The 12,174-nt window shown below is 41.3% G+C and overlaps 1 protein-coding gene across 3 annotated transcripts in view; it reads right to left on the bottom strand.

Moving 5' to 3' along the window:
• Positions 1 to 12,174, bottom strand: part of Cplane1 (ciliogenesis and planar polarity effector 1) — a 97,902-nt gene that overhangs the window by 70,596 nt on the left and 15,132 nt on the right. For all 3 annotated transcript variants that reach the window (XM_021183611.2, XM_029469882.1, XM_029469881.1), the window contains exons 10-15: positions 10,049 to 10,298; positions 9,731 to 9,883; positions 8,797 to 9,551; positions 7,788 to 7,996; positions 7,511 to 7,591; positions 1,215 to 1,379 (exon numbers count right to left, since the gene is read on the bottom strand). In XM_021183611.2, coding sequence (XP_021039270.1) covers positions 1,215 to 1,379; positions 7,511 to 7,591; positions 7,788 to 7,996; positions 8,797 to 9,551; positions 9,731 to 9,883; positions 10,049 to 10,298 — 1,613 coding nt within the window. The remainder of the gene's footprint in view (positions 1 to 1,214; positions 1,380 to 7,510; positions 7,592 to 7,787; positions 7,997 to 8,796; positions 9,552 to 9,730; positions 9,884 to 10,048; positions 10,299 to 12,174) is intronic.

Here is a 12,174-nt window from a genome sequence, read left to right as displayed (position 1 = left end):
TTAGTTCCTATCATGATCTCTTTTCACAATGGACTGTACACTGTAAAGTGAAACAAGCCCTTGCCTGTTTCTGCCCTTAGTTCCTATCATGATCTCTTTTCACAATGGACTGTACACTGTAGAGTGAAACAAGCCCTTGCCTGTTTCTGCCTTTAGTTCCTATCATGATCTCTTCCACAATGGACTGTACACTGTAGAGTGAAACAAGCCCTCTCTTCCTGGACTTTCTTTTGATTAGTGTTTTGGGGTTTGAGGTTTGGGGTGGGTGTGTGTTTGCTTTTTTCTTAGTTGTTTTGAGACAAGGTTTCTTGGCTAACCTGGAACTCACCATGTAGACCAGGCTGGCCCTGAAATCATAGAGATTCACTGGTCTCTGCCTCCTGAGTGTTGGTATTGTTGGTCAATGTAATAATAGAAAGCAAACTAAAACAAATAATGCTGGGGAAATTGGACATCCACATTTAGAAAAATGAAACCAAACCCCTATCTTTCACCCTGCACAACAGCTCCACTCGCACAAAGACCTCCATGTGGAGCCTGACACTGCTAGAAGAAAACACAGGCAGCACTCCACAGGATATGGGGGCTGGGAAGGACTTTCTCAGAGCACTCCATCTGCTCAGAAATGAAAGCCAACGACTGAAAGACGGGATTCTTTTAATAAAGCTTCTGCACAGCAAAGGACACAATCAACCTAGTGAGACGATCAAACTAGTGAGACGGTCAACCTAGTGACGAGGAAGCCCACAGAGCAGGAGATAACTTTGCCAGCTAATATCCTACAAGAATATCCTTAAGTTACAAAGAACTGAGACAAGCAAGGATTTAGGAGGCAAGTGAAACCATTTCAACTCCTTGAGAGAAGTGACTTTAGTGAGTTCTTGAATAAATCCCAAATAACAGCTGTGTCATAAGCCACAGAGAAGCTGACAGTCCAAAATCCACAAAGAATAACTTAGCCACTGTAAAGGCAAGGTAGTTTTTACATGTAAACAATTTGTTCTCTAAATCTATAAAGAAAACTTAGTGCTATTAAGTCAGTGGGATGGCACATGCCTATATTCCCAGCAGCTAGAAGGGTGAGGCAGGAGAAAAGCCATGGGGCTAAGGCCGGCATGGGGCTGGTTACATGAGTACCAAGAAAGTCAGAAACACAGCAGGACCCTGTTTCAAAATACACAAACAAATAACAGAGTTAATTTTTAAAAGTCTACCTGAACAATCTTGACTTTGTCTTACAGGTAACTGGGACCGGCTGAGTAGTTCCCGTACTAGAAGATCACATAACCCTTGAGCATCGTTTAAATTATAGCAGTAGAGGTGGCAGTACAGGAGCGAGAGATAGTAGCGTAACTGAAGAAAACACGTCCTTCTTCCTCCTGAAACACAAGAATTCAACTTACAAGCATGGAAGCAAGGGACTGCCCCATGTAGACAGCTGTGTTATATTTGTGCAAATTCATCAAGCTATACCATATGACATGCGGGTTTTTTGCATCTGTTTTATACTACAGTAAAGAATTTCTGACTTGTCTTCTTTAAGGAACTGGCCACTGGGAGTCTGACCATTCTCCAGTGGGTATATGAGTAACACATACTCAACAATCTCCTCCCCTTCCTTCTCCCCTCCCCTTCCTCCTCCCCCTCCTCCTCTTTGGAGGGAGGTCACAAGGGTTGGAGGACAGACCTGGGTGAATGATGTGAAATTCCCAAATAATCAATGAAAATATCATGAAAGTAAAAAACAAAACAAAACAGGGCAGCAATCAAGCATGGTGGTTCATTCCTTTAATTCTAGTAATCAGAGGCAGTAGGATTTCTCAACTTGAGGCCAACCTGGTCTACAATATAGAGTTCTAGGCTAGCCAGGGCTACAAAAGGAAACTCAGTCTCAAAATTAACAACAACAACAAGTCAGCAATACTTAGGTCCTTTCATTTTGCACTCTAAATAATGTTGTTTTCTTTTTAGTAGGCTCTAAGATGAAGGGCCTCACCATCTTAGCATGAAGGTCTTCTGCTTATTTCTACCTCAAGTTTTCAATGTGAAAGATTTAACTTTATTTGGGGTCACTACAATAAGCCCTCATGTGAGCCAAGACATGACACTGCAGATATTACAGAATGCTCACATACAGGTAGGTGGGATCTTTCCCCCTACTTCTCGCCTTTCCCTATCAGTTGCCAACCACATGCATATGATGGCTGGAACACTGGCCCATGAAATAGCCTTAATATTAACAGAACAGAAAAATGAAAGGAGCCTAAGCCTTGGAGATGCACACAGAAACATCAAATCGGCCTGAGTCTGCCAACCTCTAGTCCATCCCTAAAACACTTTCTTTGAAGCCACTGCTACTATAACTGTCCACTATCAGAAGTCACACCTATGTGTATAGTTATAAATAACAAAACAAAACACAGTGGACTCATAAGGGAACTATTTTCATCTAAAACTGGGTTTCTCAACTTCCTAATGCCACAACCCTTTAATATACAGTTGTTTATGTTGCAGTGACTCTCAAGTATAAAAGTATTCCATTGCTACTTCATAACTTTAATTGTGCTGTTATGTCATATAAATTGTAATGGAATCATAATGTAAGTATCTGTAATTTCTGATGGGTCTTAGGCAAACCCTGTGAAGGGTTGTTTGAGTCTCAAGGAGTCTCAACCCACAGGTTTAGAACCACTGATCTGGAGATGAGCCCCGCCCACCAGAGAGAGTTGGCCCAAAGGGCTTGGGAACTGGAGAGCTGACCTGCCCCTTGCTGGCTGCAGCACAGCACACTAGGGAACAGCCAGGAAGCACAGGTAGCTGCTCCTGGTTTTGACAGTTGTAGGTAAGCTGGCCCTGAGGGTGTGAACACAGAATAGCAGGCCCCACCCACCACTGACCATGCAGTGGTATAATCGAGGGAAATAGGGTAGCATGGGAAGAGCTGGCCCCAAGGGCATGAGAGCTGCCCTTGCCCCTTGCCAGATGTAGCACTTGGGAGAGCAGACTCTGCTCCTTGCCTGGGCAGCAAAGTAGAGCTGTCCCTGTCCCTCACCTGTTGTAGTGGCTATTCCTGGTTGTCAACTTGACTATATTTGGAATGAACTACAATCCAGAATTGGAAGGCTCACCAGTGACCCTTATCTGGAGGCTGGGAGATAGAAGTTTCTGATCTGGATCTTGGTATGGAGATCTTGAGCCATAGTGGCTATGGATTCCAGAAGATTAAATCTCCGAGTTTAAGGAACACACCTTTAATCTGGGCTACACCTTTCATCTGGGATTAAAGGTGTGGTGGAACACACCTTTAATCTGGGCTACTCCTGCTGGAGATAATATAAGGACATTGGAAGAAGGGAGTCTCGCTCTTGCTCCTTCGCCTGCTTGCGGTGTGAGACTGAGTAACTGCTAGATCCTTGGACTTCCATTCACAGCTGCGATTGAACCATTGTTGGGAATTGGGCTGCCGACTGTAAGTCATCAATAAATTCTTTTACTATATAGAGACTATCCATAAGTTCAGTGACTCTAGAGAACCCTGACTAATACACTTGGGCAGTGCCCAAGAGCTGACCTGGGTGGCATAGGAGTGTAAAAGTATTTTTTATTCACCCGAAGTAATTGTTGGCTCTAACGATTACTGCCTCAGTCTGCTAACCTAGGTCTAGTCTTGGAACCATCTAGCCTAAATAGAATGTTTTCAGCCTCTGAGACTTGTTGCTGAATAAGCTCACCCTTCCTTGTTCTGAGCTCTGGCTGTTCTGGCTCAAATTTCTCTCCAAGCTGACTGATTCAATCTGGCCTCTCTCTTGGCTTCTGACTGAATTACTCAGCTTAGACTCATACTAACTTTGGCAAAATGTTCTAATCTTCTGACTTCTCATCCTCAGGCTTGTCCTGTCTTCACTTGTGTCTAGCTTGTTCTCTCTTCAACCTGTGTCAGTGAAACTCGTCTGTGAGGAGCGGGTGTGGCAGCAGTCCCAAGATGGCGCCCGCGACTGCAGCTAAGTCTTATGACTTGCACTTGACTTCCTCAGACACCTGAAAAGAGCTGCGCAGGTGCCCCATGATGCTGGCGGTGTAAACAAGTCCATATTTGGTGGAGATATGCCCCTGCCGCCCTGATTGGGCTGAAGCTGCGGGCCTGGTGAGGTGACGTGGCCTGCCATGAGTGGATGGGGGCTGAGAGTATATAAGAGTGAGAGGCCCGGGGTTTGGGGCAGAAAGATGAAGACTGAAGCTTGCTGAATAAACTGCTGTTAGAAGAACTGGTGGTCGTGTCGTTCTTGCTGGTCGAGAGCAGACGCGACACTCTTCCAGTAAAACTGGCTCCCCCTCTCTTTTTCTGCACAGTCTCTTTAGTAGCTTCCCTTTCCTCTCATAAGTTGGGCATATCCTATTTTGTCAGGTCCTTTTCTGATTTGTTATTTTGTCAATTAGACGTTACTTTCAAACATGGGTGCTTCCTTCTATAAACTTTACCGTCATTGTTTGGGATTAAAGGAATGTACTAAGAGTGTGTCTATATTGCAACCACAGGGATTAAATCTGTGTGTTAAGGGCTGAGCCACACAACAACTAGAAACAGGTTTGTTTTTTTTGTTTTTTTTTTTTTCAGCAAATAACACAATCTTGGGGTTCACAGTGTGATCACATACCCTGCAATATGGGTGCAGGAGAACTGTCAGGCTAACCAGTTCAGCTACCACCCAGGGCTTTGAGTTGACCCACCCAAACATCTACCCCATCTACAAACTGCTGGAGCACATGGAGAGGCTGCTCCTGCAGAACCAAAGCTGTAAGAGCTCCATGACACAGGGCAGCAACAGATATCCAAGGAGTCCAGGTGGGAGTCCAGTATTGAAAGTGTAGCAGAAGCCAGAGGCCTCACCAGGCCTGATTCACTGCAATGAACAGGCACAATTAAAGCTGTTTGGGCAAAAGGGTATATACTGTGTGATACACCCCAACTTCCAATGATATTTTTTTGTGTTTTGTTTTGTGGGAAGGTTACAAGGGCAGAATACAGATGTAGAGGGTCAGGGAGATGAGTTGGATTGGGGTACATGATGTGATACTCATAAAGAATCAAGTTAAAAAAAATAAATAAGGAGAGCCACAGATCTAAAACTTTCTATTTCACTGAATTCCTCTCCTTTATCCAGTTAACCAGACCTTAAAACTGAGAACTACATTAAACTTTTTCCCCAAATCTACTCAATCACAATTTCCACTGATCAAACTTGCTGTGTGTCTGTTAAGTATGAACTCCATTCCAGTAGCACGGATGTTGCTTCGGTTCAGTCTCCTCATCTGAATAAAAGTGTTGCTTTGTACACAGTCCATAATCCTCAACCCACAAATGTACCAAAGTGACCTTAACTGACCTATAAAGGGGCTCCTTGATTTGTAAACACATCATAAATAGAAAATATTATAAATCAAAACTGCATCTCTGTGAGCTGGAAAGACAGATCTGTACCAAAGAGCAAGCTGTTGCTGCTCTTGCACAGAACTGAGGTATTGGTTCCGATCGCCTGCACGGCCCTCTGGGACTCGAGTTCCAAGGATCTACCACCTTCTTTCTGACCTCCATAGGTTTCAGGCACATATACGGTGCACAGATATCAGACATAAATGCAAGCAAATCCCTTATACACAGAACATAAAAATAAATACTTAAAACACGCAATCACACACCTAACCTAGCAGTCATCAGAACGCACTGTGGAGTATTAGCCATTGCCCTTGTGGTCAGACAGTGACGAGGCACTAGGGCTCACTGCTGCTCTTCAGCAGTGCACACTACATGGAACTTCTAGCTAAGGACAAATTGGAAAACAAGTCTGAACCTTTCTAGTGAACAGGCAAGACTTTCCTGTCATCACTAAGTTAAAAGTTTAAAGATACACTACTGTAAATCAGGGACCTTCTGTACTTCCTTGGATGGTCTGTCCCCTGCAAGTGGGACAGCAGTGGGACAGCAGCTCCATGCCACAAGCCTGACAACCTGAGTGTGACCCAGGTCCCACACAGAGGAAGGAGAGAACTGGCTCCTACAAGGCATCCTCTGACCTCCACATGTAATTCTGTAGCAAATACGCACCCCTCCACATGAATGAATGCCATTTTAAAAATTGGCTTGGGCTGGAGAGATGGCTCAGTAGTTAAGAGCACCAACTGCTCTTCCGAAGGTCCTGAGTTCAAATCCCAGCAACCACATGGTGGCTCACAACCACCTGTAGTGAGATCTGATGCCCTTTTCTGGTGCATCTGAAGACAGCTACAGTGTACTTAGATATAATAATAAGTAAATAAATCTTTAAAAAAAATTGGCTTAACATACCAGCACTTAGGAGGCAGGGGTAGGGAGATCTCTGTGAGTTCAAGGGCAGCCTGATCTACACAGAAACTTCCAGGCCAGCCAGAGCTACAAAGACAGACCATGTTTTTAAAAATAAAACAATCATCTGACCCTGCTGTCTTTCTTGTCCCTTCACTACAGGCCCCCTTCGCTACTGTTCCTTCTCACCATTTCTGACTCACCAGACACTAATGCTGCAAACATGGACCACACACACTATTTTGAGGAAACAACCTGCACCTTGCCAAACTCTTAGTATCTCTCAGGCCTTTGGTTTCTCTAGATTATGAAACTAGTGTCATCTTTTATGATGTATGGCTAATGGCATGACTCATTAGGCGATGGAAAGGGGCATAAGCAGCCACACAGCTCGGCTGTGCAGAGCTTCAGCAGTCAGAAAATAAATGTAAAGCATGGTGCTCTGACCAGGCAGTGACCGCCTTTTCATCTCCAGCACACCTTCAGTCCAACAGCATAAAAGATGCCATCAGTTTCTGAAACCTAGAGGCCTATGGCATCATAAAAACAAAACAAGCCATGGAAACCATACTCAACTCCCATGCTCTGTTTAACCTAAAACACTCAAGTCCCTTAAAGCCGTTTAGCTCCCATGTCTGTAGAATATCTGATGTGTAGTTTCCCATTTAGATATCTGTGGTGCCTTAAAAAGGGAAAAAATATTTAGGGTGTAAATTTCATTTTGTCCATTAACATTCACCCCCAGGCTTTATCATTAAACAAGCAGGGTGTAGTGGGCAGGAAACTTAACTGGAGAGCACGGAAAAGATTTTGGGGTTTTTTTGTTCTGTTTGGTTTTTGGAGGCAGGGTTTCTCTGTGTAGCCCTGGCTGTTCTGGAACTCACTCTGTAGACCAGGCTGGCCTTGAACTCAGAAATCTGCCTGCCTCTGCCTCCCAAGTGCTGGGTTTGAAGGCATGCGCTGCACTGCCCAGCATAGTGTCATGATTTTAAAAATCAAGAAAAATTTAAAATACAATATTTCTGACAGTCAAGTTCCCTACAATCTGCATCTTGGAGAGTAAGATAGTAAGATAGTGTGAACACTGTCAACTTAATATTTTTAAACTCTGCAGCAAGTTAATTTATGTTCTTCCCAATACAGAGTTACTTTTTTGGAAACACTCCTTACCTTTCTCTTGGGTTTCTTGTAGAGCCTTCTTCCACAGGCAAACTGACTTTTCATATGATGCTAGCAGAAAACACTCTTCACCTAAGGATGATTTTACCCAACAATTAGTTACCATTGATTACATAACTTTTAAAAAAGTTTTGTTTTAAATTCAGTAGATATATCTCCAGCTGAAACTATTCTGAAAATCAAGTAAGTGTAACACATTTTGAAAACCCATAGCCCAGTCCATCACTTCACATATCCACGGAGTTAGAAAGTGTTTACAGACACTAACCACTGATAGGTGTAAGTTCTAAGGCTTGATTCAAGCGATCCCCAGCCAGCTGCAGGTTAGTCTGGACATGACATAACAGAGTCTTGACAGCAGATACTTCATGTCTTATATTTTCAGTTAATTGTCTGTCACCATCAGGAGTTCTTTGGCTTAACTGTGCTTGATACCATAAAGTTTTTTTGTACAGTAGTCTCCAAAGAGCAATCAATCTATAAAAAACATTAGGTAATCATTAAAACCAAACGTCATGAGTGACGAGAGTAAGCTTAGCTCCCTTCATTAGCAAGGTTTTAACTTGGTTTCCTCACAGATCCGACAGAACGTAGTGACCAAGTTAAAGATCACAGTCACAACCAAAAGATAGATACTATATGTGGCAAATGCATATAATGGCCACAAGATCTTCTCAAAATTTTTATGCACTTGTGTCCATTTTTCACTATATACTTAACTTTTACTATATACTTTTAAGATCATTATGGCTGCCCAAGACTCAAAATGTGTTTTTTAATATTTGGGAAAAAACATGAAACAATTTTTGATTGACAAATAAAATTAATATAGAGAAGCTGGGAAGATGCCGCAGAGGTTAAGAGCATTTGCGGCTCTTCCAGAGGACCTGAGTTTGCATCTCAGCACCCACAGTGGGCAGCTCACAACTGCCTGCAACTTCATATCCAGAGGATTCGATGCCCTCTTCTGGCTTCCATGAGTATCCGAACAAAAACACAAATACATATATATAAATTAAAATACAAAAATGTTTAAAAATCATATGGATATATCAGGAAGATGGGCTGCTATTCTCAAACAGGCACTTAAATATTTTTAAATTAGCATACTTTAATACTGGAATTCGGTGGTTACAAAGTTTCCTTCTAGAGTGAAAAATTACTGTGATTAGTACTAACAGTTTTAAAACCTAATAAGTATACTAAAAAGTACCAAATTATACACTTATTACAGTCTAAGAACTCTAATGGAGTTTTACTAATATTAGTATTCTTACCTGTGACCTGGCTTCTGAACAAGATTTGTCACTTGAGGATAAATCTTTAAAGATGAGTCCCAAGGCCAATTTTCCTTAGAAGCTTGAAAAATAGGTACCATTAACGAGTCTAGCTCTGCTGGTCTACTTTCATCAGCGGCTGCTGGGACAGCCTCAGGCTGAAGACTGCATGTGCCATTTAAATGGACAGTCACAGTTCGCAGTAAAGAGAGGCAAGCCAAAAGCCTCTCTGAGAATGACCCATGCTCTTGTCGCTGAGTCAGTAAGAGCTTTACAGTATTTGCAGTGAGCTTTATCAAATGGCCCATGTTTTGTCTGTATCTCATATCCCAATAGTGGACTGATAAACACTGATGAAAGAGTTGAAAGACACAAAGTACCCATGCATTACGCTTCAGACTCTTATTTGAAAACAGGTCAAACTTAGGCAGAGGACATTTTATAAACTGAAGAATATAGAAAAAATGAGTGATGCAAAGAATTGTGTAATTTAACATTAACTTTTTTTCTGTTACATTTTTTGAAATTCCTATAGTCCAAGCTGCAAGTAGTGTTTTCTGGATACCGTGCAGTTCTGCAGTGTTTCTGTCTGTCTCCTTGGAATCATCCTTTGCATGAACTGTATCAAACATAGATGCAAACTCCAATCTTCCTTCCTTGGCAATATTGAACTGTACATCTTTTTTTTGGTTACAAAAAGAAAATGAATTGTTTACAAATTGTTCAACTTCATTAGTTTCTTCTCCTTCAAAATCCTAAACACAAATAGAGAAATATTTAATACCATTCAAGCCTTATGCATAGAGTCACAGTGTTATTTGTAAATCTCTATTTCCTTTAACAACAACAAAACAAAAAACAAAAAAAAAACAAAGAACAAAAACAACAAAGCAATGAATTTCTTAGAATAAAGTGGGTGTATACTATTAAGTACCTGAAAATCTGTGGTTTCATTTAACTTCATTGTTTCTTCTGCCTGCAGAAATCTGGGGACAGTGCAATGTACTGAACTTTCCTTTCCTTGATGCTTCAACAGGCTAGACCTCAAGGAATCCAGAGATCGGAAATTCAGCCCTTTGTCCTTGGGCTGTAGAAAAAAAACCAAAATGATTTCCAAGAAAAAAATTTTATCTATAAATCTAAAGCAACTAAAACTTTTAGTGTCAAAAAGGCTATTATTACTGTCAATAGTTTTAACTTTGAAAGGAAGAGAAAAATTATTTTTAACCTCAGATACCCAAAGGCACTGTACCTTAGACAGCATCATACTCTGGTATGCTTTCTCAAGCCTCTGGGTTGAATCAAGAAGCAAGGACCTCATGAGCATTGTTGGAGACTGGTTATCAAGAAACCGAAGGGTTGTGACCATGTATCCATCAGAGATAATAAGGTATGGTAGACGTGAGTGTGCTTTTATAGAAAACCTCTGTCTCAGAGGGTCACTCTCAGAGGCTGATGAATCTACAGAATTATTTGAATCTTGAAATGGAAGCTGCTGTGGTCTAGCAAACAAACATGAAAGGTTCAGAATCAGCAAGAGAAGGATCTTAAATTAGGAAATAATCGTATTCTTCAAAACAAGGCAGAGTAAGCACACAGAACTGTTCAACTTCTGTTCAACAGAATGAGAGCAAGCAGATGAGACACACATCAAAGTATTAATTGTGTATTTGTCTTCCAGAAAACATACAATGATCAAAACATATGTCTTTATGTGTTTCCACATTTTTTTCCTGAATTGTGTGGCATTTATTATGTTTTTTTAACTATATGCAACCTATTTTTAAAAAATGTGGAATCTTACTTTTATTATTATTAGAGTTAAGTAGCTGACTTTCCTTCCATAATATATAAGCATAGGAATAGAATTACAAAAATTACAATCAGTACAACTGTTAATAAGGAGAAAAAAAGAAAAAGAAGGGCATTTGGAGACCAATCGTGAGTGACATTTTATGAGTTTAAAATTAAACGAGTTCACATAAATATACATATCTCTTATAGTGACATAGCTGATTCTGATTATGTAATATAGCTGCTTATTATATTTAATGTTTTATAAATATAAAATGAGACATTGATAGATTGTAATTTGTTGGGCTAGAGAACTGTTAAAATACAGATATTGGAGACCTGCCTACCAAGTACAAGGTCCTGAGTCTGATCTTTAGCACTGCACAAAGATACGTCAGGATGCCCAAGATTTCTAATAAAGATTGTTTTTCATTAGCCAAATATCCAACAACCGATCAGTATGTATAGGACCATTAAAAACCTGTGTCTGGGGCTGGTGAGATGGTTCAGTTGTTAAGAGCACCCGACTGCTCTTCCAAAGGTCCAAAGTTCAAATCCCAGCAGCCACATGGTGGCTCACAACCATCCGTAATGAGATCTGACTCCCTCTTCTGGAGTGTTTGAAGACAGCTACAGCGTACTTACATATAATAAAAATAAATAAAATCTTAAAAAAAAAAAAAACCTGTGTCTGGGGCTCAGCGGTTAAGAGCACTGGTTGCTCTTCCAGAGGTCCTGAGTTCAATTCCCAGCAACCACATGGTGGCTCACAACCATCTGTAATGGGATCCAATGCCCTCTTCTGGTGTGTCTGAGCACACTGTAGCTGTCTTCAGACATACCAGAAGAGGGTGTGCTCATATAAACAAAATAAATCTTTAAAATAAAAACAAAAGACACCAGTGTCGGACAAGAAGAGAGATGTATAAAAGATACTGCTAAATGTATCAATCTATAGGAAGGAAACTGATGTGGGTATGCCCCTGATTATGTTTAGCAAAATAGCAATGCCTAATTTTTAAATTAATTAATTAATTAATTTTATTTGGTTTTCTTGAGACGGAGTTTCTATGTATAAACCCTGGCCGTCCTAGGACTCACTTTTCTTTTTAAAGACCAGGCTGGCCTTGATCTTACAGAGATCCACCTACTTCTGCCTCCCAAGTGCTGGGATCAAAGGCACGCACCAGCACAGCGTGGCACAATGCCTACTTTTTAGTAAGTGATATATGCTAGTAGGAAGCTGTCATTCCCTACAGTGAAAGTAGCTTCTTTACTTTTAACCTTTAGGTTTTTATGTGCATGGGAGTCTGGCCTGCATGAATGCCAATGCGTGCAGTGCCCAGGAGGCCCTATGAGGGTGTACCCATTCTGCTCCTTGCCACATAAGCCTGAGCTGTTACGGTGGAAGGAGAGATTGCTTCCACACGTGGACTGCAGCAGACCTGTGCCTACACACAAATCACAGCATATGCACACATACAAAATGCACTTAAAAATGAAGATATAAGCCAGGCGTGGTGGCGCACGCCTTTAATCCCAGCACTTGGGAGGCAGAGGCAGGAGGATTTCTGAGTTTGAGGC

The sequence above is a fragment of the Mus caroli genome, chromosome 15, assembly GCF_900094665.2.
Source record: "Mus caroli chromosome 15, CAROLI_EIJ_v1.1, whole genome shotgun sequence".
Lineage (NCBI taxonomy): Eukaryota > Metazoa > Chordata > Mammalia > Rodentia > Muridae > Mus > Mus caroli.
The sequence above is the reverse complement of the archived record's forward strand: the minus strand, read 5'-3'. Positions and strand labels throughout refer to the sequence as shown.